This window comes from Nuphar pumila, chromosome 7 (genome assembly GCF_984573655.1).
Source record: "Nuphar pumila chromosome 7, dmNupPumi1.hap1.1, whole genome shotgun sequence".
Classification (NCBI taxonomy): Eukaryota; Viridiplantae; Streptophyta; class Magnoliopsida; order Nymphaeales; family Nymphaeaceae; genus Nuphar; species Nuphar pumila.
The window spans coordinates 66,628,615-66,656,299 of record NC_143255.1 but is presented as its reverse complement, the minus strand read 5'-3'; the positions used below and the strand labels follow the sequence as shown (position 1 = coordinate 66,656,299).

Sequence of the window (27,685 nt, the reverse complement as noted above, 5' to 3'; positions counted from 1 at the left end):
TATGGCACCTAAAGGAAGACATGGCAATAGGAAGAGAAAAAAATGTTGATTATAACCGACCACATGAAAATAGTCCAGTTATAGAGTTGTCTGAGCATGATTTCTATATGGACACTTTGTTGTCCAGTGATGTAAATGTTAGATTTATATTTTTTTTGTTACGTTTGTATGTGGACTCATTTGAATCTAATATAAACGTATCATGTATAACGATTGTGTATCATCTATATAGATTTATAAAAATTCATGCAAAATCACCATTAGGACATGACAACAAGAAAAAAACAAATAAAGACCATTTACCTTACCTCTCATTTCTTGGTTTGTCTCCAAAATAGTAGTCCTATTTTTTTATCAACTAATAGAAACTAACTGCTTAACATTGTTCCCATAAATGGTCAAATGTGAATATACAAAAGAAGAGACTTATACTTTCTTGAAAAAACAAAATATATCATATCATTTTTCAAGAACATGACAATGTATCAGTTGAATAACATTGTATACTTACATTTACGTTTATATATAGATAAATTACTTATGTCTTGAACTCGATATATATTGACATCCACAACTGAAGAGTTAACCTTATCAATTGGATGACATTTACACATTAAAATATGCAAATCTGAAACCATATTTGTGAATTTGGTCACATATTTATGGATGTCCATCTTAGAGACTTGCAAGATATGCATAAAAATAACATGCATAGGTTCTTATATCTGCAAATATGTGACCATATTTATAACTGACGAGTTAACCTTATCAATTGGATGACATTACACATCAGAATATGTGAACTTGAAACCATATTTGTGGACATAGTCTGTAATGCCCCAAAATTTAAACCAAAATTTTAGGATTTTTTTTTAAATACACAACAAAAACAATTGTATGAAGTTGAAAAATCTTGAACAATTACAAATCAGTGCATTTTGGATCAAGTTATGAAAAATAAAACCATTCCATCAAGTTTTAATAATTATTACATCAAAAGACTTTCAATTTAATAAGAATCATCAAATCAATAAAGGTGGATTCCCAAATCGGCACAGAAGAGGTGAACACCATGACTCCAATTCTAGCACATCGCCACAGCTCCCAATCATTCTTCTTGACCTGTAAATTGGTAATATCGAGGGTTAGAAACCACAAACCACAGTAGAAAATCTCCTTCCAAGGCACACAAGAGCATGATGGAGTTAAACAAAACAATAATACATTGACTTTCAGAAGAACAATATTTAACACAGGCATAACAACAACTATTTTCATTTGTATAAACATTCTCATTTGTATAAAGTAAAATTGTGTAGTAACAATTACGTTTCACTTGATTAACCCCATTTGGGTACGCATAGTTCGAATACGTCGATACAGATGAGATCAACTGAGAGTCTATTATTCTTTGGGTGATTTAATACTCCAGTTGAGTATCTAAATCAGATTCCAAGAGGGGCAGTATAATGACCGAGAGAAAACCCCTTAAAGCTAAGAGAACATGATGCATCTGACTTCTGCAGAAGTTTTAGAACCTATCCACCTAGGATTTAATTTTGGTAGTCCAGGTCTCCTAACTCTTGTGGGCGGAGGATCGTCGAGCCATTGTCACTTGTAGCATGATAAGGAACATTGTATGTTTCAACAACAACCCACAAAATTTGTAGCACTGAGATTAGATGAGCATTAATCTTATCAATTTAGTGTTTATGACATTATTGGACCTACCTCTTTGGGCCACCAGGGCTTCAAGAGCCCACGTACCACACCAGGGTACACAAAAGTCTACCCTCATGGCCAAAACACGAACTACACTAGTGTGGTAGTCAATATATTATTTTATGGTATATTATGATCACCCATCTAGTGTATTCGTGGTGTCAAAATACTGACAAGGTTCAGAAACAAGTCTCGGTACGAAACCTGTTGGACCTTAATTTATGTTTATGTTCATGCACTTATTCATTAATGTTATCTTGGGCATACATAGAGTACCCCATTGATCCAATTCGACCACAAACCCAACTTGTGGGCAGTCACATAGGTGCACTCAAGACACCATCACAACATAGTATTGGCATGACGCATAAACACAGTCTCAAGTGCTCGTGTGGCACTATAGAGGTTCTACTGAACCCCTTTTGCTTATTTTTTATCTTTTGCATAATCATGAACCAACACATCCATACAATTTATCAAATGGATGCATTCAGTAATATGCATTCTACATTATGAACCATGGTCATGACATTCACATGCAAAAGATACATATTCTCATGCCTTAAATAGAAAAAGAGTTTGTGAGACTCGATTATGCCAAATAAATTTTGAAACATTTGCAGATGACTAGGCATCACAATTCTCATAATATATGTCCCAAAAAAACATTTAAGAAAATAATTCAGTCCCTTGATCATGAAATAGTAAGTATATCCAACTTTGTAAAAGTAGGTCTGCAATTATTGTTTCACATGAAATGATGACAAAAACTATTTCTTCAATGCCATGGTATTGTCATCGTACCTTGACCAAATGAATAGTCATAGTCCTCAAGGCTTGTTCCTTCATGTTATGATTTTCATTAGTTTCTCTTCTACTATCAAATCTTTGTGCACATCCATATCCTCATATTAAATTATATGGGATGGATCAGGTACGTACTTTCGTAAGATAGACACGTAGAAAACATTGTGTATCTGTGATTACTGAAAAGGTAATGCAACTCTATAAGCAATTTTGCCAATGCGCTCATGTATAAAAAATGGTCTGACATATTTGGGACTCATCTTCCATTTCTTCGTAAATCGGAAGATGCTTTTGTTTGGAGATACAATAACAAAGATAAAATCTCACACTTCAAAAGTGAGCTCTCTAAGTCGCTTATCTGCGTTGCTCTTCTGTCGACTCTAACTGACACGTAGTCTATCTCTGATCATCTGTACTTGTTGTATATAGTGTTGTCGCACTATTAGTGACTCCAATGTCCTCTCATCAACTTCATCTTAGTAAACTGAAGACTAACATGGTTGTCTATACAAAGCTTCATACGGTGCCATATCGATACTGGCATGATAGCTATTGTTGTATGCAAACTCTACCAATACTACATGTGTATCCTAGTCACCCTTTCAGTCGAGAATACATGCTCACAATATATCCTCGAGTGTTTGAAATGTTCTTTTTTATTGTCCATCTGTATGTGGATGAAAAGTGGTACTAAATTTTAATTTAATACCCATTGGCTTCTGTAATTGGCCCCAAAATTACAAGGTGAATCAAAGATTCTAGTCTGATATAATTTAAACGGGTACCCCGTGCAGCCTCACAATCTCTCTGATATACAATTTTGTGAGACTCTAAGAGTTTGTTGACTCTCACCAGTAAGAAATGCACTGATTTGGTGAGTCTGTCAATAATCACCCAAATCGACTTATGTTGTCATCGGGTCTTGGGCAATTCGAATAAGAAATCCATCGTAATATCTTTTCATTTCCACTTAGGAATCTTCAGTTGTTAAATCATACCTCCTGGCCTTTGATAATCAATTTTGACCTGTTGACAGGTCATATATCTTGAGAGATACTTGTCGTGTCAATATAACTGGTGATATTAGATGACATTCTTAAATTCCACCAGAAAACACTTGAGGATAAATAGACTTTAATTTGCCTGGCAATGTTTCATTTCATTCTGTTCCACCAATACTTTTGTTGCAGGTCTTTGTACATTTTTGTATCACCTACATGTATGGTGTATCTGGACTTATGAGCCTCCTCCAGCAGATCTTCCTCGATCTTAGGGTCATTAGAGACACATATTCTGTCCTTCATCCATAAGCTTTAGTCCTTCTTTAGCCTAAATGCTGCATTTTTCTAGAGTACGAGCACCTTCAGTTTCTCATATTGAGGGTCCATCTGTTGTGCCTCCATAATTTTAGTTGTGAACTCAGGCCAAATAGTCAAGTTAGATACCTGAATCGTCCAAGAAAGGTTCCAATTCATGAATTCTTTTAGCATTTTCCAACTTTGTCTCACTAAGCTAGACAAAGTACCACTAGCTTTTCGGCTAAGTGCATCAACCACGATGTTGGTCTTACTAGGATGGTACGAGATAGTGAACTCGTAATCCTTTATAAATTTCAACCAGCATTGTTGTCGCATGTTTAATTCTTTTTTAGAAAATAGGTACTTCAGACTCTTGTGATATGAGAATACCTTAAATTGTTTTCCATATAGGTAATGTTGTCATATTTTTAGTAAAAACACGATAGCTGCCAACTCGAGATTGTGAGTGGGGTAATTTCTCTCATAAGTCTTTGATTCTCACTATGCATAGGCTATAACTTTTTCATGTTGCATCAGGATAATCAGTTCTTGAGGTGTCGGTGTATACTATAAAACCTCTATGTCCCAATGGTGAGGTTAACACTGGGACCAAAGTGAGCTTCTGCTTCAAGTTCTGGAAGCTCTCCTTGCACTTATTGTTTCATTCAAACTTGGTACCCTTTCTCAGTAGCTTGGTTATGGGCAATGCTATTTGTGAAAAGTCCAGGATGAAATGTCTGTAATATTCTGCTAATCCTAGAAAACTTCTTATCTTATGTCCTTCGACGACTCCCAATTCAATACCACCTCTACCTATAATATCATATAAGTTATTGTTAGGGTTCTCAAAATTCTCAATTTTTTAAACTTTAAAAGGTTCTTTGTCGAGCATTTACCTTTGCAGGGTCTACAACCACCCCATCCTTAGAAATCACGTGACCCAAAAACATTACTTGTTTGAGTCAAAATTCACACTTGGAGAACTTCGCATCAAGTTGGTGTCTCCAAAATGATTCGCAAATGCTCTTGTTGTTGCTCTCTATCTTCGAAATTACAAATGAATTGAGATATGGGCAAAATACCCGATTCATCGAATCCATAAATGTTGTTAGAGCATTTGTGAGTTCGAATAGCATAACCACAAACTCATAGTGTCCATATCTGTTTCGAAATGCCATTTTCTAGACATCATCATCTTTAACCTGAAGCTGATGATAACCTGACCTGAGGTCGATATTTGAAAATACCTTCATGTTCCATAATTGGTCAAATAAATCCTCAATATGTGGCAACGATTATTTATTCTTGATTGTGGCCTGGTTCAACATCATGTAGTTGATGCATAGTCTCATTGACCCATCCTTCTTCTTTACGAATAGAATAGGCGCACCCCAAGGTGATACACTAGGTCTTATAAAACCCTTATCCATCAACTCCTGTAGTTGTCTCTTCAACTCTTGGAACTTAGTCGGCACCATTCAGTAGGGTGCTTTAAAATTGATGCAGTTCTCAGTACAAGTTCAATACCAAACTCCACTTCATGTGTTAGAGAAAGTCTAGGCAAATCTTTCAGAAGTACCTCTAAAAATTCTTGGACGATCTACACCTCTTCTATTGGTACATGCTTTAGATCCATTACTGTCATGCTAACCAAGAACATAATACATCCATTCTTGATATACTTCTGGGCCTTCAATGTGGAGATGACCTGACTCCGCAAAACATGTCTTGAGAATCTGAACTCAAATTTTGGACAACCAGGCCAAGATAACACAAGCTTTCCCTCTCGCTGCATCACACATGCATAGTACTCATACAAGTAGTCCATACCCAAGACCACATCATACTCAGCCATGCCAAGCATGATTAGATCAATAGGTAGATTGTGGCTCTCTATTTTGATGTTTATATCAGGTATATACATCACACACATTAAATTAAAGCCTATAGGGTTATGTACAACTAGTGCATGATTCAATGGTTCAATATGTACCCTAAGTAGTTTTGTAAACTCCAATGATATAAAAAATGTGTTGCTTCGCAATTAAATATGGCAAGTGCCCCATGTCTAATGACATAGATTGTAACTTGTACCAAGTTGCCCTTCTTTAATTGTTCGGTGGTGGTGGCATACACTCGCCCCTAAACCTTCTTTTGTGCGGTCTATGGTAGATGATGCACTTGTTGCTTCTTTTGGGCAGTCTATCCCTGAGCATCCACTATCCTTCTCCTGCAATCCCGGGCATAATGACTGACCTTTCCACAATAATGACAGGTGACCGTGTTACAAGAACACGACTGTCCTGGATAAAAATTGTTGCATTTTGGATATGTCTGGTTCTGCTTCTGTGGCAGACAATTTCCTTCTTTTGTTTTTGCTTCTTGTAGGGAGGTTGCCTATTTTTGCCATTAAATGGTGGATCGCAGACTCCACCCTTGCTACCAAACCTATTGTTGTCTTACTTCAATCTTTCTCACTCTTCACTCAAAGTGGTAGTTGCTTCGATGGCATCGTTGAACGTCTTAATTCATCCTTGAGTCCCAGAAAAATTTATTTTTCCTGGCCTAATCGTCAGGGAAAAGATTTGGGTAATAATACTCCAAGCTTTGGAACTTGGTGGAATATTTCACTAGACTCATATTGCCATGGGTGAGCTCCAAAAATTCTGGTTGTTTCTTTTGTCGCGCATGTGGAGGGAAGTGTCTCCAAAAATGCTATCCTAAAATTTGTTCCACTCCTGAGAATTGAACCCCTGAGACAATGTCCCATCACTTTCGAGCATCTCCCTTTAGTCGATACATGTCAAAGTCTGTCCTTCGGTCATCCAGCACTGGCAAAACATGAAAGACTCACTCAATTTCTTTGAGCCAGTCCAATTTCAAGAACTTCTCATAAGTCACCTGACCGTTATGTAAGTTTGCTTGTACTGGCACTGCCTAAATCGATATTGCATGTCCAGGGTTTATACAAGGTTGTTGATAGCCTCCATGACGAAGCCTCTCTACTGCTGCCACCCATTGGCATTAATAGCATTCATGTTTGTATTCTCATTCGTGCTCATGTTCGCATTCATGTTCTCGTTGGGATTTGCACGGTGACTCATCTATCATTTTAATCAGCTTTTGCCATGAGTGCTAGCCATCACATAACTAAGTATTACAGTTTCAATTCAATAGTTTTATTGATTAAGATGGTATAATATCAAATTAAATTCATCCTAACAGAAAGACTATCGTAGTTGCATTGAAAGATCACACTACAAGAAAAACCCTGATTAGCGACGAACATTTGTGATGGATTTTTCTGTCGCTAATTAGCGACGGAATTAGTGAGAGAACATTATTCGTCGCCAATCTTTGAAATATTTTTGAAATTAGCGACGACATAAATTTCATCGCACATCCGTTGCTAATTAGCGACAGATTGGTGACAAACAATTTCCGTCGCAAAAACTATAGCAACCTAACGACAGATTTAGCGAGAAAAATATTCTGTCGCAAATTAGCGACAGATTTGCGACGAAATATTTCCCTCGCTAAATCCGTTCCTAATTTTTGATTAAATCTACCAAATTAAGACACTAAATTCTTCCTCCTTTTGTCTCTCTCTCGCTACCCTTAGGGCGCTTCCCCTCCCTCCTCCCCCAGGTCGACCCACGTTGTCGTACGACGACCGACGCCGGGACCAACCAGTGACGGTCACCTGCCCCCCAGTGATGCACCTCCAGCGATACATCTTAGGCAACACCCGGGCGACAGGTAAGGGGCTTGTTTTACTTCTTTTTTTTTATGTCTGTCACCAGAGCTGTCGGTAAAACGACAATGCCGCCGGGCAGCCAGTGGCGCCAGCAAGGCCACCGTCATGCATGGCATTCTCGTCTTCCCGACGAGAAACCACCGACCGAAACCACAACCAGACGACCATGGGAACCAGAAAAGGGGAAAAGGGGGTTTTCAAAACCCTTTTCCGATTTTCTATCGCACCCCCCACTGGTTGCTTTAGAGAAGCACGCCAACTGTTTGACAGCATACCTCAGCGGAATCTCATATCATGGTCTTCGATCATTTCTGGTTTTGCTCAACATGGTCGTGGAGAAGAAGCATTGTTATTCTTCTCTCGGTTCCAGGCAACACACGAGAAGCCGAACCAGTTTGTTTTAGCTAGTCTTTTGCGGGCTTGTTCGAGGTTAGGCGCAGTGGAAGAGGCCGCCCAGTTGCATGATTATGCAATGAAATCGGGTTACCATTCATATGTCTTTGTGGGCACGGCTCTGATTGATGTTTACTCAAAGAATTGTTGCATTGAAGAAGCGCGATTGGTTTTTGATGAGTTGCCGGTGAAGAGTGAAGTTAGTTGGACTTCAATTTTTTCTGGATACTCACTTGTTGGAAAGAGCGAGGTTTCAATTAAACTATTCTGCCAGATGACAGAAACTAATATTCAACCTGATAGGTATGTCCTCTCTAGCGTGATTAGTGCTTGCTCGCTTCTTTCATTGCTTCATCATGGCAAACAAATTCACGCTTATATTACAAGGAAACAATGTGATTTAGATGTTTTGGTAAATAATGTGCTTATTGATATGTATTCAAAGTGTGCACAATTGAGTATTGCACGTAAGTTATTCAATCATATGATTGTTGTCTCATGGACTACAATGATCATTGGTTACATGCAGAATTCATTTCATTGGGATGCCCTACAACTATTTTCATTGATGAATGGACAGGGTTGGAGGCCAAATGGGTACACTTGCATATTTGTTCTGAATTCTTATGGTGCGCTTGAGGCTTTTGGCTATGGTAAACAGATACATTGCTACACTGTCAGGGCTAACGTTGACCATGATGAATTTGTCAGGAATGGTCTTATTGACATGTACAGAAAATGTGATTGTGTAGCAGATGAGAGGAAAGTATTTGATATAATGGTTGATCACAATGTGGTTTCATTTAATGCAATGATTGAATGTTATGCTCAACGAGGTGAGCTTGAACCAGTGGTTGATCTTTTTAATGAGATGAGGTGGACATCATTGAACCCGAGCCTATTGACGTTTGTCAGTGTGCTAGGAGCATCAACATCATGCACAAATGTATTGTTGAGCAAACATACCCATGCCCTCATCATCAAGGCAGGAATGTCATTGGATATTTTTGCTGGAAGTGCTCTTGTCGATGTGTTTTCCAAATCTTCCAGTGTAGATGATGCACGAACTCTGTTTGAAGAGATGCAGGAAAAAGATGTGGTGGTGTGGAATGCTATGGTTTCTGGATATGCTCAAAATGCAAATGGAGAGGAGGCGCTCAAACTCCTCATAGAAATGCAGCATGAAGGAATGATTCCCAACGAGTTTACTTATGTGGCCGGCTTTATAACAGCTAGTCAATTAGCTTCTCTCTTACATGGTTCACAACTTCAAACTAGTTATTGTGCCTTTTTTGTTTGGCATGGCCTTTTAGTATTCTTTGTTTGAATTGGACATTGAGAGTGCCAACAAAACAAACAGAGAACATTGCTTCCTTTCTTCTGAAATTTGAATTTTTATCTCTTGGTCTAAAATTTTATGACTTTATTAAGAGTGCTATTTCTGTTAGGATCAACAAGTTGATTTTGTTGAAAGAAAGGTAGTTCTTTTTTTTTTCATCATTGAATTGTTTTCAGTGGCTAGTTTCATTAAAATAGGAAGAAAAAAACAGCTGCCTTCATACACCAGTCATGAACTAGTTGAATTGTTTCCAAAGAGTGAGGGAAGGAGGTGGGTGGGTGGGAATTTTTCGACCTTATAAAGAAGTTATTTATGTTTCATCTACCCATGATGAAACTTGTAGATACTTTGCTTATGAGCTATCATTTGATGGAAGCTATACTTTGAGGAGTTTTATGATGCCATACCATATGCTGAACATCTAAATCTCCTTATTCAAAATTCAGTCCTGCAATCAACTGGGCTTGGAGTTTTTATCCCCTGAAAGCTTGGAGTCTGTTAAGCTGTCACAAGAAATCTGTTGTCTGCCAAAAGATCATGAAACCAAGAAGCATGCTTTGGAGGTTGTATCCTCAGACAACTCGTATTATATTTTCTTTCTACTTTGTTAACTTTGGAACTTTATTTGGTCATCTGTAATATTTTTCTCTTGTTGTTCAGGTGGGGAAAATGGCACTGTATGCTGCCAGTTGGGCTATAAGAGAAATTCAGAAGTTGGCACTTGATCCCAGGTTAGCAAGCACTTTCCTTTTCTGCAGAAGCGAAAAAATAGACATATTTTGTTATGTTTTGCACGATGAAAAGTACTTAAAACAAGTTTTAATAAACATTTCAGGCTCAATTCTGATATCCAAATGGAAGACAGAAACCTTACATCTCTAGTTTTGGAAAACTTGGAAAAAATCACAAAGCAAAGACAAATCACATGCAGCTGAGCTTTCATTATTTTAGTTTGCTAGTGCTTAAGCTTATTGGCAATGTATTATATGTAAGCTGATAATCATGATGGTATTTTGTAACATAGATTACTTACTGTTGACGTATGATATATTTCTTTATGTGGAAGTTATATTGGTGAGAAAATTAGCACAGTGCTTGTGAAGTTGGCTTTTGATTTTGAAATCCTGTTGTTGGTTTTATTGCTTTTCCTTCAGCAAAAACATAAAAAATAAGTTGCGGTGGTGCACAAGGCGCATGAGGTGCACGCCTCGGCTTGAGGCGCGCCTCAAGGCGTATGAGTGCGCACACCTTGGCTTGAGGCCCGCCTCAAGGCGTATGAGGCGCATGCCTCAGGGCTCTTTTTTTTTTTTTAAATTTTGTGACGGATTAGCGACGGATATTATCTGTCACTAATTTTCAGCGATGATATGTTTTGCGACGGATTGTATTCCGTCGCTAACTTGCCGACCAAAAGTTAGCGACAAAATTTATCCGGATATACTCCGTCGCAAATCCGTCGCTAATTAGCGACGGATTTGCGACGAAAATAAGTAATCACAAATCTGTCGCTAATTAGCGATGGATTTGCAACAGATAAATTTTATCAGAAATTACCGACTAGAATTATGCGACAGACGATATACGTCGCTAATCCATCGTTAATCTGTCGCTAAACACGTTAACGACAGAATTGGCGATGGATTAGCGACAGATAGAGTCTGTCGCTACTTGGCATTTTTCTTGTAGTGTCATTTGTCTAATAAAACTTTAGTTTTTTTTTATTTTTGATCATGCAAACATTTTGCATTTTATTCATATTATCCTATGCATGATCCAGTGAAAAATAGTATTAAAAACTGAGTCTTATTGGTATTTTTGAGAAACTATATTTAAATTGAAAATAAAGAAAAAACATATTTTTAAACCCTTCCCTATGATTTTTTTTAGAGTTTTAGTTATTTTAAAATGTTCTGATCTATAGCTTAGTTAGATTAGGAATGTTATTTACTAATTATAGATAGTTTAGAAGTAATTCTTTTTGTAAAACATGTTTTCCTTAGAAGAAGACCCTTTCTGAAATTTTGAAAACTATTTGGACTTTTTTAGAAAATCGTGTAGAATAAGGTTTTAGTATAAATACTAATTTTTAGAAGTAGCCTACATTTTTTCCTTCTTGAAGTTGATGCCCTCTCTCTCTCTCTCTATATATATATATATATATATATATTCCCTCTTCTTTCCCTCTTCTTCCATACCGGCTTCTTCTTTTCTTTCTTCTCTTCTTCTTCTTCTTGCCCCTATCTTCGTCGGTCTTTCTTTCTTTTTCATCAGGAGGTGTTTGTGATAAGTGAAAAAGTCATTTCTTCTTCTCAACCCCTCCATCGAAAGCGGATCGTACGGTTTGCTTCTTCTCTCCTGTTTCATCGTAGTTTAGTTTTGCATAGCATTGCATAGTATTTTATTTAATCATTGCATTATCATCATATTTAGATTAGATTAGTTTAGATTTAGCATCTAAAAAAGAAAAAGAAAAAATATATAGCTTAATATAGCTTAGCCGTTTTCTTGATTTATGCATAGAAGAACACTAATTTAGGCAAATCAATAGTTTTAACACAGTGTCTTCGTATCTTTTCTTGGTTTTTAATTAGTTTTAGGGTAGAGTTAACCTGCATCATGTTCTAAATATTCATTGTTTCATAGATTACTTAAATAAAATTTTCTTTATGAGTTGTTTTAGTATTTCAACATAGTTTTCTGAATATTGTTTTTTCATGGCGTCAAATAGTTCATAGTTTCTTGTTTTGGTTACTGATTCAATACCTGCTTCTAAGTTTTTATAAAAAAATAAAAAAATTAGAATAGTTTTTTTTAGTTAGTTAGATTACTTTATCTTTAGTAGTTAAATTGTCTACTAGATTAGGAAAGATTGGTAGCATAGAGAACAACAAATTTTTTATTATGATTAGTTATTCTATTCAGCCCAACATCGTAGTTTTGATTTTTGTTATCCCTTCTTAGTTAGACAATATTTTATTTTAATTTTTTTTCTCAGCTTTTAACTTGTTGCTTAGATTAGAAGTAGAATAATTTTGGTAGCCAAATTGTGTCATTTCAAATAATGGGTTTTCTTTAATGTGTGTAGCTTAGGTTAATGTTTTGGCTGTAGGTTGAACTCAGATTTCCAGCTGTGATAGTTTTGTTATTATTCATGTTAAGATTCTTTAGTTTTTACTTCAATCATATTATTAGAGTTAAGTTTCTTGTTGAATGGTAATAGCTGAACCGTGTGGTCTTCTTTTGTGCATTTTTAGATTAAGTAGAGTAAGTTAAGAATTATATTATTTCATAGTTTAGCAGTTAGCTTAATCTTGAATGTTGTACATCTTTCATTATGTGTCATTTGGCTGTTAGTTAGTTTTCCTTGCATTTAGTTTAATAACTACTTTTAATTGATTATGGTTAGTCGATTAGCATTTTTTATTAGTGATAAAACTTTTTCAATAAAGCATTTTAAAAATATATTTTCAGTAAAAACGTTTGTGCAAACCGTGCATCAAATAATAAAAATCGGCTCACATTAGTGGTGGAGTCTGGGTCGAACTCAGGGAACAAAAAATACTTTGTATTCAAGCACATAATTAACTACTCTTTATTGCTGAAAAGAAAAATTAATTAATTAAATAAATAAACTAAGAGTGCTGCCCCTGCAGAGGGCTTAAAAAAATAAAAATAAATGATTTTATTACAAACCCAAATGAATTAAATAAATGAAATCTTAATCTAAAAATAAGAGAAAAAGTCTTCAGTGCTTAAGCGCCTTATCCCATTTTATTATATTCTGCTTCCCTCTTGTTGTTACTATAATCTTTTCTTTCTTTGGAAGGTTGCTTGGTTTCTTGAAGGGCCTTTTGAGGGGACTCAGAGAGCTCTTTTAGGGTACTTTTGAGGGCTTACTTAAAGGAGGTTTATTAGTTACATTCGCAAAGTTCGTCTGTAATTGCGAAGGTCGTAATGTATTTACAAACTTTGCGAAAGTCCTCACATTCGCAACAAGTATTTGCAATTGTCAACAAACATTTATGGATCACCTTGAGAAGTATTTACTTATATGAGCTTCATGGGTTATATTAGTGAAGTTTGTACTATGTGTGATGGCCGTACTATATTTGCAGAGGTCTCATCAGAGTATGAAACTCGGGGATATTCACAACTGGTATTTGCGAATGACAGCAAATATTTGTAGATCTCCTCGAAGAGTATTTACTTAAGTGAGGTTTGTTGGTTATATTCGCAAAGTTTGTGTTGTATTTGCAAATGTCACACTATATTTGCGGATGTTCGCATAATCTCCTTTTTATTGAAGGGTTGCAAACTTCCTACAACATAGCTATATATTGTGCAAGCCTCAACAGGTTTCCATGTACGAAGGGCAAAAATATCCTTAAATAGTTGATAATAGGTGATTTTGAATACGCAAAGAATTTTGTCAAATTACAAGGTCTATATGATCATTTTCCATATTTGTGACAGCTCCTTTAGGGCCAAATGGCTAACTTACCTCGTTAGTGAGCGTAAGATCATTGTTCAAACATGGGGTGACTTTAGTTTAGTCTCTTCATCATATTCTATATATAAAAGGTGCCCTCTACTCTACCAGTTTAGGCTTCCTTTATGGGCGACAATTAATTGTCATCGTAGATTAATTGTGACGATATTATCGTAGATAAAATTTAGTCCCAATCATCTTTCACGCCTTCTTATTCATATTATTGACTCGATAAGGGCAACAATAGTTTGTCATCAGCTATAGATATTTTTATTACGACATTGCATATGATCGGGATGAATTTATTATTGATGACGATAATTTATCGTAGTTATATTTATGGTTGTTAATGATGTCTTGTAGTGCGTTTTGGCAAAAATGGTGCAATGATTAATTCAAGTTCTTTTGGGCCATTAGAGTAGAAGCAGCTTTTTAGTCTTTTTATAGTTTGAGTGCCCATTAACTAGGTTTGCAAATGGATCGGATTCAGGAAGGGCATTTTGCAAATTTTGACTGTTCTGGATCTGATCCAATCCGACTCCCCAATGTATTTTGTGATCCCAAATCCAACCGCCTCTATCACTTACATGAGAGAAGACAAAAGCTTTTCGTTTAGTAGGCACTTGATCATAGTAGCTGGCAAGAGAAGCCGGTATGAAAACTGATGCAAGAATTACGGATGCACATCAACCTGGGTGCTCTGTGGGCTAGGGCTGGTCTTCAATTTCAAGACCCCGCCCACCCCAAAGCAGACTTAGGCCTGGCCCGGTGATGGACCATCTTCCAGTCAAACGGCCCAGCCATTCCAGGTTGAGTCTGGGAAAAGATTTTAGCCCCTGGCCTGGCCCCAACCAGCAAGGACCAGCCCATTGCCCAGCCCTGCTTGTTGATGGGTCGGGCTGGGATACAATAAAATTGAAGCGTTTAGGAAGCAAAACGAGAAGAAAAAAAAGGACAATTGGAATGAGTAGAAAATTCCATAAAAATGTTGTTAACATTTGTATTCTCGTTTAAAGTGAATGTTGAGTTTCAATGCATATGCATATTTTACAATGAAACATAATGTTAAAAAGAAAATACAGTTTCTTTAAAATTAAAAAGTATTTCCAATATCAATGAAGTTTATTTTCATACAAAGACATGCAAGCTTTCTAAGGTTTTTGGAGTAAGCCTCTCATTTAGGTGGTGTGTAGAGCTGGTAAAATAGTGAACGAACCAAACAGGACATGTTTGGGCTCGGCTCATTTACCAGTTGATCGAGCTTGTGGCTTGGCTTTGTAGACACCTGAATCTTGAGTCATTGGGTAAATGGGATTTTGGATCGAATTTCTCAAACGAGTTGTTTCGGGTCAAAAACAGGACAAAATGGACTTGCAACGTGATTTTGTCCCATAAGATGGCATTTTTTACTTTTCCTCCCAAAAGGGTCAAATGTTAGAGTGTTATAGCTTCCAAATAAATGAAATTTGGGTCAAAATTGGATAATCATAAAAAGGATTTGTAGCCAAAACAGTCTAAGATAGACCTTGATTTTCAGCTAGGCCCCCACTTAGATCACGTTTTGACCTGTCAAATTATGTTTTTGTGTTTTCAGTTTAAATTAAAAGTTGGAGATAAAATTGTTATATTTCAAAAAAATCAGTTTAAAATGAGTTATATTCTGAGAGTTTTGATAAAAAAAATTTAAGTTATTTAAAACCTGGGCCAATAATGCCTAAGAAAATATTTTTTAGCCTAAACCAACAACTAAATCATGAATTTTCAAGTTTGGGCCTTCCAAAACCTTAGTATAGGCCTAGTAATCCTGTCAAAGTCCTTTTTCTTTCTTCCTAAGCAAACTCCTTAGGATAAGCCATGCAATCTCTGAGAGCTTGACATGCAATCCCATCAGCCAAACAAATTCAAGCTTCTATGTGTACCTGGATCTGGATAATTAAGCCCAAAAGTCCCATAAAATATCAATCCTGGGTATTAGATTCAAGGTCTAGACCCACTTAGAAAACTATAAATAGAAGTTGTGGTGAGTCTCTTTTTTCCTCATTTTTTTTTCTCAATTTATTTCATTTATTGTTTTTAGATCAGTTTGTTGTGTCTTATATTTTGAATTGTTTTTTGTGTTTTCTCCAGGCTTCGATGGTGCCTAGCACCATTGAGGTCTCGTTTCTTATTTCAAAAAATTGAATAGAGGTATGCACACCCGAATATGTAAATATCTTATTCAAAGAGCTATGATCCTGTTAGAGCAGATCCCTCGCCATTTATGGAGGAAAGACGATTAACTTGTATGCCGGTCACTCATGTTTTTAAAAATCCAATTTCAAAACCATGTTTATCTTTTTTGAAAACCTTTTTTGGCAGAATTCCCACATATCCACAGGCTCATGCCCGTGTTTAGTCAAGCCAAGCTCGAGCATGGCTCGTGCATGAACAAAACAAGCCAAACACGAGTTTGTTCATGTAAAATAATCCATGTTAATTATTACATGGAATATATATTATACTTAAAATTATATGTATTTTATATATTGTACATTATAATTCGTAATTTGTTTATATTTTTCATGCATCTTTCTCTTTATATTTATGTTCTATACATTCTTCTCTTTATATATTACACTAAAAATATATATTACACATAAAATATGTACATATTTTATCTATACAAGCTCATGTGAGCCGAGCCGAGTCAAACACCCTCTGTTTGGGCTTGACTCGTTTAAGTTGAGAATGCTGCTTGTGGCTTGGCTTGCCAGTTATATGAACTGATCATGAACGAGTATGTGATGCGCTGAACCGAGCAGAGTCACAAACTGCTCAGTTCATTTACCAGCCCTAGTGATGTGCGTATACATGTCTTTTACCGTGTTGTGTGTTCTCCCCCGAAGATGCATTGTTTGCTACGGTGCATGCTCGGGGTCCGAATGAGTATCACGTATATAAGCATGTGGGGCTCGTATTCCCGTGTGTGTCGGCATCACTTAGCATCAGAGTCCAGTATGGTTGCAAAGACTTAAGTACCCTTTCCTACTATTCTCGCCATAAAACAATAGTTTGAGAAAATGACAAAAATGTCCTTTATTCAAAAAAGGGAAACGACGGATCAAGAAAAGGACACAAATATCCTTCATCCAGAAAGTCGAGAATGATGTTAACTCTTCAAAGTCCAAACATTTCGTTTTCGCCCTAAGCAGTAAACTTTTGCACCATCTGTTGTAACATAAGCTCCCTTTGATGACACACCCTTTACCGTCGTCTGCTGCCACCAGAGCAGCCTTTGTTGTCATCTCGAGTCCAGGTTCCCGCCTTGGTTTTTAGCTTGTGTTACAACACATTGCCACCTTCTCGTTCCTGCCTTGTGTTATAAAACATTCTCGGGTTCGCGATCGACTGGTTCGATCATTTGTGGGCATCATAGAGGCATTTGTCAGCCATCTCTTTTTACAGTCTTCTCTTCTTTTTCGTTGTCGTTAGGCAGTATGGAAGAAAGCAATGACGCACAAACATTCTAACAAGTGCCATTAAGGCGTCATGAGTATCTTTCCATGTCATCATGCTATTGTTAAAGAATGCATGTCATCGTGAGTGCTATTAAAGTGTTGTTTTGTTATTGCAGTTGGATCTTGTCTTTTCGACAGTTGAAAAATGAAAGATATTTATAAGACGCTGGGACCTGTTGATAAGAATGCTTGTTTACAAATGCGAGGAAGGGCCTCTATCCCATCCGGTATCATCCATTCACTCAGTATATGCTATGTATAGCAAATCGCAGTTGTAGTAACAGACTTCTGATTTGTAAGATATTGTTTCGTTTGTTAATATTGATTTGTAAGCTATTATGTTGAATTTTTATATCGATTTGAAATATATTTTGTGATATGTATATCGATTTGTAAGCTATTATGCTTAATTTTTGTATCAATTTATAATATATTTTGCGATATGTATATCGATTTATAAGATATTATGTATTTTGTAATGTCGATTTGTAAGCAAAAAAGATGATTGCCATATTGATTTGTAATATATTATGTGATATGTATATCAATTTGTAAGATATTATGTGTTTTCTAGTATCGATTTGTAAGATATTTGTAGAAAGACTTTTAAAACATGTGTGCGGAAATACATTGTTGCGCGCTTGCAGTGACAATTTTCGTATTTAAATCACTACTCATTTAGCGTTTTTTATTGATTTCACTTCACAACGTCGTAGATATAATTAAATCGCTGTCACGTGAATCGCTATCGTCAACACACATATACGACAAATCGTTTCTTTTATTGTCATGGTAAGTAACAACTCAATGCATAGTATAAGCAAATAAGAAATCGTTGTTGCTTTTATACTGTGATTCATTCAATCGTTTCTTTGACTTGCTTAACCTTATCGGTATCCATTTAACACAAAATGATATCTTGCTTATGACAGTGGTGAGCTTATCACCTGGTTGCAATGAAGATGATCTATCTCAATCATTGGAAAGTTATAGAGAAGTGAACATGTGCACTAATGATGCACATGATAAGAAGGGTGCAGGCATTGGATTCACTCTTGACTTGAATGTTTCAGCAGAAGAAATGCAATTCGACAATGAGGTAGACGATCATGACAGTACACTTGATAAAAGGTGTAGGCACTGAGAATGAACATGATAGTACACTTGACTCTATTCCCGTAGAAGGAATGCAGTTTAATAATGAGGAAGCTGCATATAAATTTTACAATGATTATGCCTTAAAACTTGGCTTCAGTGTTAGAAGGTATTCTTGGTCAAAAAATGCACAGGGTGTCATGGTGAGAAAGACATATGTTTGTTCTAAGGAAGGTTGAAAGAAGTTAAGTAGAAATTCAATAAGGAGCAAGCCAGATTCAAGATGTGGATGTCCAACGAGAATGGTGTTAAGAAGACTTCTGAATGGGAAATATGTAGTTCATACTTTAATCAGTGATCATAACCATGATTTATCTGCTTCATTTATGACTCCTATGTTAAGGTCATATCGTAAAGTAACTGAAGTGCATGCTGCAATTGCCGAAATAGTTGATAGCGTCGATATTTCACCAAGGAAGACATACAATTTATTCGCGCACAAAGATGCTGATCGCAAGAATGTGTCATTCACACCTATGGATCTAAGAAACCACTTGAAAAGGAAGAGGACAGACAACATGAAGAATGGAGAAATATGTCCTTTGGTTGATTACTTACAGAAGAAATCAAGCATTGACTCTGGTTTCTTTAGTGCAATGCAACTGGATGAAGATGGATATGCTGTGAATATGTTTTGGGCAGATTTAAAGTCAAGAATTGATTATGAATACTTCAATGATGTGCTTATTTTTTATACGACAATGAAGATTAATATTGAACAGTGATCATTTGCATAGCTTGTCCGAGTGAACCATCACTCACAGGATTGTATATTAGGCGACACTTTTTTGTATGACCAGACCAAGGAAAACTTTGAGTGGTTGTTCAAAGTATTTACACAGACAATGAATGGGAAGCAACCTGAAGCTATACTTATAGATGGTGATTACGCAATTGCGGCTGCAGTGTCTCATGTATGGCCAGATACACATCATCGCCTATGTTTATAGCATATCTTTCAAAATGCAGCAAAGAACATAGGACACATATTTAATCAAAAGACAGGGTTTGACAAAAAGTTTATAAGGTGTGTACTTGAGAGCGTAGATGAGGTCACATTTATGTCTGATTGAGAGACAATGATTTAGATATACGACCTTGAATGTTGTCTATGGTTACAAAATTTATATATAGAAAAAGAGAAGTGGGTATTGGTATATGAAAGACAATACTTTTGTGTAGGTATGATAAACACATAAAGAGCTGAATCTTTGCATGCCACACTGAAGAAAACTCTGTATTCATGTTTAACAATGTTTCGCTTCATGGAACAATATGAATTGTTTGTAGACGATCTTAGACAGAATGGGCTTGAACAAGATGTGAAATGCTTCAATACACGCCCTATAACTTTGGGCATGAAAATATTGATGCGACCTGCAGATCTGTATACACTAACTATATTTGAATGGATTAAGGAGGTTATGCAGGTCATGAATTGCAACATAGAAGAACACATGCAAACTGAGAATATGCAAAAATATCATATTGTATGGGAGGATGAAGAGCATCTGAAAAGGAAATAAGCACATGTTACTATAATGTTGATAACAAAACAGTTGAATGTATGTGCAAAATATGAATTTAAAGGTATTTTATGTCGTCATACATTAAAGACACTTAATCAAGAGAAGATATAAGAAATACCTGAGTCATATTTAATGCGAAGATGAACGAGACAAGCAAAGATTGAACTGCTGGATACAAATAATGTCAGCCAATCTGGTATTGATGAGAAGTGCCACATAGTCTCTCGTTACAAACAACTATGTAGGTCACTTATACATGTTGCAGATTTGGCATTGAAAAGTAAAAAAGCCTATATATGCATGAGAAAAGTGTCAAGGGAGTTACTTGAAAATGTGCAGTTAATGCACCATCAGTCCGTTGTAGCTCATGAAGACCAGTCCAAGAAATTGGGAGCGAACAACAGAGGTAAAAAATATGCTTCCCTTGACACTCATGAGAAGTTGCGCTGAATTGCAAATATCATATTCAACAAGACAGGAGTGAACATTGTAGATTAAGATGGAAAAATTCACCTACCAAAGGGTATCAAAAGAAAACATGCCTCTAATCACAGTCATCGGAGTACAAAGGGTGCACTAGAATTGGTTGGCAAGAAAAGGTCTAAGAAACAACCAACCTCTAAGCAAAAGCAACAAAACCCTTCGCATGAACATGTATGTAATATATTATATTGCTTTCCATGTAAATTGCATTACGTGCAGCTTATCAATATCTAACTTGTGTAATTTCCAACATGCAGCAATACCCTACAGACGCGCACTATAACATTGTACCCTTCAATCCTCCCGACCAGTTTTTCCAGAATGATAGCTTCAATTTTACAAGTCTTTTGTCATGTAATTAATGTTGGGAGGATGTTTGCATTTCTTGTGAAACTTAATATAGTGTCTTACATTCTTCTGTTTCATGACAGACTCAGATCAATTCGAAAGCGAGCTATGGAACACATGAATCATGTGTGAATTCTATTTAAGTATTACTATAAAGTTAGTTGTTATTGAAAGTATTGTAGGATCGATGCAACGAGCACTAGAGGGGGTGAATAGTGCTTTTAATATTCGTCTTTGAAATTTGAAGGAATTTGAATACTGCAAAACAATCACACATAAAGAACACAAGAATTTTATCTTGGTTTGATCTTCCAAACCTACATCCAGTCCCCAAGCAAAACCTGTTTGAGATTTTCACTATTACACTTGTGTCACCACAAGATCAAACAGACCAAAACCGGTCTCACTTTCAGCAACAACCCTGCTGAAAGCAAACTTCTCCTTTAAACCAAGGTGACTCTGTCCTTTTACAAAAAAATTAAAATAACCAATTTACAATCAACCTGCGAGCCTTTCTTATGAATGCAAATGGAGTGAAATAGGATTTTAAGGTTGCTGAAATACTCAACTCACAATTTCACTAACTCACAGAAAGAATTTGAGTAAAAAACTAGAGTGAAAATACTCAGTGAGAGAAAATAAATACTTGAATGAATAGGAGTGAAAACAAATAATTTGATCTTTCAAATTAATGTAATTCGATTATTTTGAGTGTAGATCACACTCTTATTTATAGGTGAGGAATTCCATATGTTGGAGGTACGAAAAGGTGTCAAAACAGTCAGTTTTGAACGGTCAAATCATTTGAAAAATTGAAAAGATGCATCTATTAAAAGTTTCAGAAAACAACTAGAATAGTTATTAGTTGACTGAAATCAAATATTAGCAGACTGATAGTTAAAGTCAATCGACTACTGTATCTAACTGAACAATTTTGAATTCTTGATTTTAAAACTTAGTCGACTAAAGAAAAGTTAGTTGACTGATGAAACTCATTAGTAGACTAAAAACCTTACAGTCGACTATGCTAAATTTTTCAGAAATCGAACATTCTGTCTGGTCGACTAAAAAAACTTTCAGTCGACTGTTGATAAACTTTCCAAAAATCAAACTCTCGAGTCGGTCGACTAAGAGTCAATTAGTCGACTAATCAGAAAGTTTACATTTTGCTTTGAAAGTGGCACAAAAAAATTGGTCGACTGATGAGTCTATTGGTCGACTGATAAACCTAAAAATGTAGATAAAGAGCTTTCTAAAATGATTTTTGCCATAGATTCTTTTAGAAAAGTTTTTCTTAAGTATTTTTAGGTGAAATGCAAGTAAGATATGTAATCAAAGTAAGACTCTTACAAGAATCTAAGACTTTTTAAAGAAATTTACATTTGCACACTTGTCTTCACAGATTCTTCAACGAATTCTTTAATTCTTTTCATCTTTCTTCATTGCCTTAGCTGAAATTCAGTTGTTCCAGTTGTTCATCATCAAAATCTTGTACTTGATTTATCGTGTATAGCTTCCTTGTGAAAGTGCAATAGGATCGAGGCAACGAGCACTAGAGGGGGGGGGGTGAATAGTGCTTTTAAAAATTGTCTGCGGAATTTTGACGGATTTTGCAATTCGCAAAGCAAACACACAAAGAACACAATAATTTATCCTGGTTTGGTCTTTCCTGACCTACATCCAGTCCCCAAGCAAAACCTGCTTGAGATTTCCACTATCAACCTTGTGTAACTACAAGAGCATACAGACCAAATCCGGTCCCACTTTCAGTAACAAACCTACTGAAAGCAAACAACTCCTTTAAACCAAGGAGTCCTGCCTTTTACAGAAAATTGAAACAAGTAACAACTTACAATACAACCTATGAGCCCTTCTTATGAATGAAAATGAGATGCAATTGGCTTTTGAGGTTGTTGAAATACTATACTCATGAATTCACTATCTCTCAAAGAAATTTGAGTGAAAAACTGAAGTGAAAATATCACGTGAGTGAGAAAATGAATATGAGTGAAAAACAAAGAGTAATTGATTCAAATTGATTGAATTGCAGTGCTTTTGAGTATAGAATGCACTCATATTTATAATTGAAATATTTCATATGTTGAGGGTATGAAAGGGTGTCAAAACAATCCATTTTGAACGATTAAAACATTTGAAAAATGAAAAGACACGCCTTTTTAAAGTTTCAGGAAAAACAACAAAATTAGGCGACTGAAACAGTAGTTGGTCGACTAATAATTAGCTATTAATAGACTGACAGTTATCGTCGGTCGACTGATCTGTTAATCGAGCCGTTTGAAAATCTAAAGTTTTGAAACTTAGTCGACTAGAGAAAAAGTTAGTCGACTGATAATATCATCAGTAGACTAAAAAATCTTTCAGTCGACTACTGCTAAATTTTTTCTGAAAAACACAAGTTTTGTCCGGTCAATTGATAAAAGCATTAGTCGACTGCTGCTAAAATTTCTAGAAAACAGACATTCTGTCCGATCGACTAATAAAACCTTTGGTCGACTAATTTGATAAAAATGACATTTTGCTTAGAAAATTTGGCGTGAAAGGGTTAGTCAACTAGTGAGTCTATTAGTCGACTAATAAACACAAAAATTTAAGAAAACAGTTTTCTAAAAACATTTTCATGAAGGGTTCTATTAGAAAAGTTTTTTCTAAAGACTTTTTAGCTAAAATGCAACCGAAATATGCACTCTAAGTAAGGCTCTTACAAGAATCTAGGACTTTTAATGAATTTTACATTTGCACACTAGTCTTCAAAGATTCTTCATCGAATTCTTTAATGCTTGTCATATTTTTTTATTGCCTTAGCTGAAATGCAGTTGATTCACTTGCTCATCATCAAAACCTTGTACTTGAAGTATCATGTACGGCTTCATTGCCGTAACAATCTCTCCCTTTTTGATGATGACAAACTTAATCAAAGACGAAGCATTTAGATGCATAGATGAAGATTTTACTCCCCCTATCAATATGTTGCACAACATTAAAAGTTAGTGCATTCAAAGCACATATATCACATATTGATTGGTTTGCATTTTCATCATTACTTCATGCATTTTAAAAAAAATTTAATAAATGCAATTTTCAATGCTTTTGGTATTATGTAATTTTCATGTCATAATGCAATATTCAATTTCTATCTTTTTCTCTTAATTTCTCATTTCTCATGCAAAGTCTACCTTTTTCTCTTGCAATTTCCATGCATGTGTCTACCAAATCTCTATCTTTTTCTCCCCCTTTATCATAATAAAAAAGAGTAAGGGCAGAAATAGCATAAGCAAAATATAAATTCAAGTTCAAAATATTACAACCCATAAAGTATCAAAATTCAGTAAAGACAGAAAACAAAGATCAGAAAAGTGAGTTGAGCAAGTCCTTGATTGCAGTAATATCTTTCTGAATCGAAGAAAGTTGTTGAGCCACATCTTCACGAAAAGTGTGTTGATGCAGCTCCAAAGCTTTCAGTCGCTGCAAAACTTCATCATTGTCTTGACTAGTAGAAAATTTCTTTCGTTTTGCTTGAGATGAAGGTGTCACAGAAGATGGTGAGGGTTCAGAAATTGATGGTTCAGATGGTTCAGTTTGATCAAAGTTTAAAGGCGACAGATATTTGATTTTCATTCGTTTAAAAATACTTTGATCAAAGAACTCCTTTTGCTCAATATATTTTTCATTTGTTAAGGGTACTTTGAAATATCTGAAAATATGAGTAAGAAGACATCCATAAGGAAGAAATGGTTTTTGTTTCCACAAATTAGTAAAATACACGTTGGCCCAATTTACAGAAATATTTCTAAATAAGACATAAAGAGTCGTAGAAAGATCTGTGAAATAGTAATCAAAAGAACCAATTTTAGGTAGAACATTGTGGGCAAGGATTCATCCAGCAATGCGTGCACGAGTTTAAAGATTGGTATTTTTGAAAGGAGGCCAATGAGGTGCACCGAAAAGAAGAATTTGTTCAAAAATTCTTTCATCATTAAGTTCAATAGTATTGAAAAGAGTATCTGAAGGTGAAATTTCTAGGATTTGTCCAAGCAGTTTAGAATCAGACTCAAATTCAACTTCTCGAACAAGAGAGGAAAGAACTCTAGTTTCATGATCAATTTGTAAATTTGTGTAAAACAAGTGGATCAGAAAAGGATAATGAAGGGGGTCTGCACATGCATAAAAAAGATGTGAAATATCTGGAAATAATTCTCTGATTTTGTAACGAGAAAACATGTGAAAGAGGACATTTCAGCCTGGTAAAATAGGAAGTGCAGAAATCGATCCAAAAGTATCATATAAAAGAGGATTTCAGAGTAATTTGAGAGAAAATCCATGTCTTGCTGGAGGTGTAGGAGGAGGAGAACCTTTTGCAGATGCAGTCTTTGAATGAGGCATGGTTGAAACAAATTCACCCCAAAAAAATTTTCAATTGCAGAGAATGATTGATCAACATAATTGTTGAGAGGAACAATTGAAGATGGTGTTGATGTCGGCTTCCAAATGACGTCCGACAAGAGGAAGATATATGTCGTTGTGCAACAGAAACACTTTGTGCAAAGTGAACAATGTGCCTTCAAATTCGTTGGTAGTGGCCAAAATAATTAACAGTAACAACCCACTGAAGAGGGATGTTGATTCTCCACAGATTTTAGGCAAGAGAGAAGAGACGAGGAGAAGTCCACAGTAGATGATGGCAGGTGAGAGGAGGCTGCCACACGAGGATTCGAGTGAGAACTGAAGATTCACAACAAGAGGATTCCAGCGAAAAGTCAAGAGACTCCCTATCACGGCCAGAAGATTCTGGCGAGAAGAGGTTCGAACAACACTCCGAGGGTTTTTCGGAAAAAAGAGAAGAGAGAGAGAGAGAGAGAGAGAGAGAGAGAGAGAGAGAGAGAGAGAGAGAGAGAGAGAGAGAGAGAGAGAGAGAGAGGGTTTTGTTTTTCAAAGGATTTCGTTTAAGAAAAATGAAAAGGTGCGTAAAAAATGAAACGATGCGTTAAAAACCAAGGGGTATCGGGTCCTTTTAGAAAAAAAAAAATATCAGTCGACTAGATTTTTATTGGTCGACTAATAAGGTGCGACTCATTCTGTAAAATTTTTAAAACATCAGTCGACTAGAAATTTATCGGTCGACTAATACGGTGCGATTTTGAGATTTTGTTAAAAAATCAGCATTTTATAAATCCAAAAATGAGCAAATGCCTAGTTCTCTCCTAATTCTCATAAAATCTTCATTTTTAAGTGGTTTAGTGAAAATATCGGCATGTTGTTCATTAGTGGAAATAAAATTTAACGAAATATCTCCTTTTAACACTTGATCTCTTAAGAAATAATGTCTAACTTCAATATGCTTAGTTCTTGAGTGCTGAACAAGATTTTTCGAAAGATTTATAGCACTAGTGTTATCACAATAAATAGTTGTTGTTGAGTAATTCAAACCAAAATCTTTTAAGGTCTGTTTCATCCATAGTACTTGTGAACACGCTAAACTAGCCGCTATATATTCTGTTTCAGTTGTTGAGAATGACGTTGAATTTTGCTTTTTACTAAACCAAGAGACTAAGGAATTTCCTAAGAAATGACAAGTTCCGCTAGTACTCTTGTGATCAGATTTACTTCCTGCAAAATCTGCATCACTATATGAAACTAAATCAAAAGAAGATGATTTTGGGTAAAACAAACCAAAATCTGAAGTATCTTTCAAGTAACGAAGAATTTGTTTTACTGTAGTTAAATGAGATTCTTTTGGATTAGCTTGAAATCTAGTACACATACAAACACTAAACATTATATCAGGTCAACTAACAGTTAAGTATAATAGAGATCCGATCATACCTCTGTAGAGCTTAGTATCTACATTTTTACCATTTTCATCTTTATCAAGAGAAGTAGTTGTACTCATACGATTTCTTCTTGATTTTGATGAGTCCATCCCAAATCTCTTGAGAAGTTCTTTTGTATACTTAGCCTGATTAATGAAGATTCCCTCTTCAGTTTGCTTTATTTGAAGTCAAGGAAGTAGTTTAATTCGCCCATCAAGCTCATTTCAAACTCTTCCTGCATAGCTTTAGCAAATTCTTTATAAAGAGAATCATTAGTAGAACCAAATATTATGTCATCAACATAAATTTGCACAATAAGAATATCTGAATTAAGATTTTTAATAAATAAAGTGGAGTCTACCCGACCAATGAAAAAACCAAATTGTTCTAGAAAATTTTGTAGTCTTTCATACCACGCTTGGTGCTTGTTTAGGTCCGTACAAAGCTCTTTTTAACTTGTAGACTTTTTTCTGAATATTTCTCATTTTCAAAGCCTAGAGGTTGCTCTACATAAACTTCTTCATTGATGTGTCCATTTAAGAATGCACTCTTAACATCAAATTGATATAACTTAAAGTTCATGTAACTAGCAAAAGAAAGCATCATTCGAATTGACTCCAGTCGAGCCACAGGTGCATAGGTTTCATCAAAATCTATGCCTTCTTCTTGATTATAGCCTTGTGCTACTAGTCTTGATTTGTTTCGAATGACTTCACCATTTTCGTCCAGCTTATTTCGGAAGACCCATCTTGTTCCAATTACTGGATGATCCTTTGGTCTATCAACTAAATCCCATACATCATTCCTAGTAAATTGGTTAAGTTCTTCAGACATGGCCAAAAGCCAAAATTCATCATCACAAGCCTCATTGATATTCTTTGGTTCTATTTTAGATATGAAAGCAATATTTGCAATATATTGTTCTAATTGCCTTCTTGTTTGGACACCACTCTTTATTTCTCCAAGAACTTGTTCATGTGGATTGATGATGCATGAAATGCACATCATGTAAACAAGTTTTTCATGCATTTTGTATCAAG

At 35.7% G+C, this 27,685-nt stretch overlaps 1 protein-coding gene across 1 annotated transcript in view; it reads left to right on the top strand.

Annotated features, from left to right (window-relative positions):
* The first annotated feature begins 7,750 nt into the window (after window positions 1-7,750).
* The window catches only part of LOC149832367 (pentatricopeptide repeat-containing protein At4g39530-like), a 74,152-nt gene continuing 54,217 nt past the window's right edge, over window positions 7,751-27,685 (top strand). The window contains exons 1-3 of the mRNA XM_090013233.1: window positions 7,751-9,208; window positions 9,763-9,879; window positions 9,977-10,047. Of these exons, the coding sequence (XP_089869359.1) occupies window positions 7,751-9,208; window positions 9,763-9,879; window positions 9,977-10,047 (1,646 nt within the window). The remainder of the gene's footprint in view (window positions 9,209-9,762; window positions 9,880-9,976; window positions 10,048-27,685) is intronic.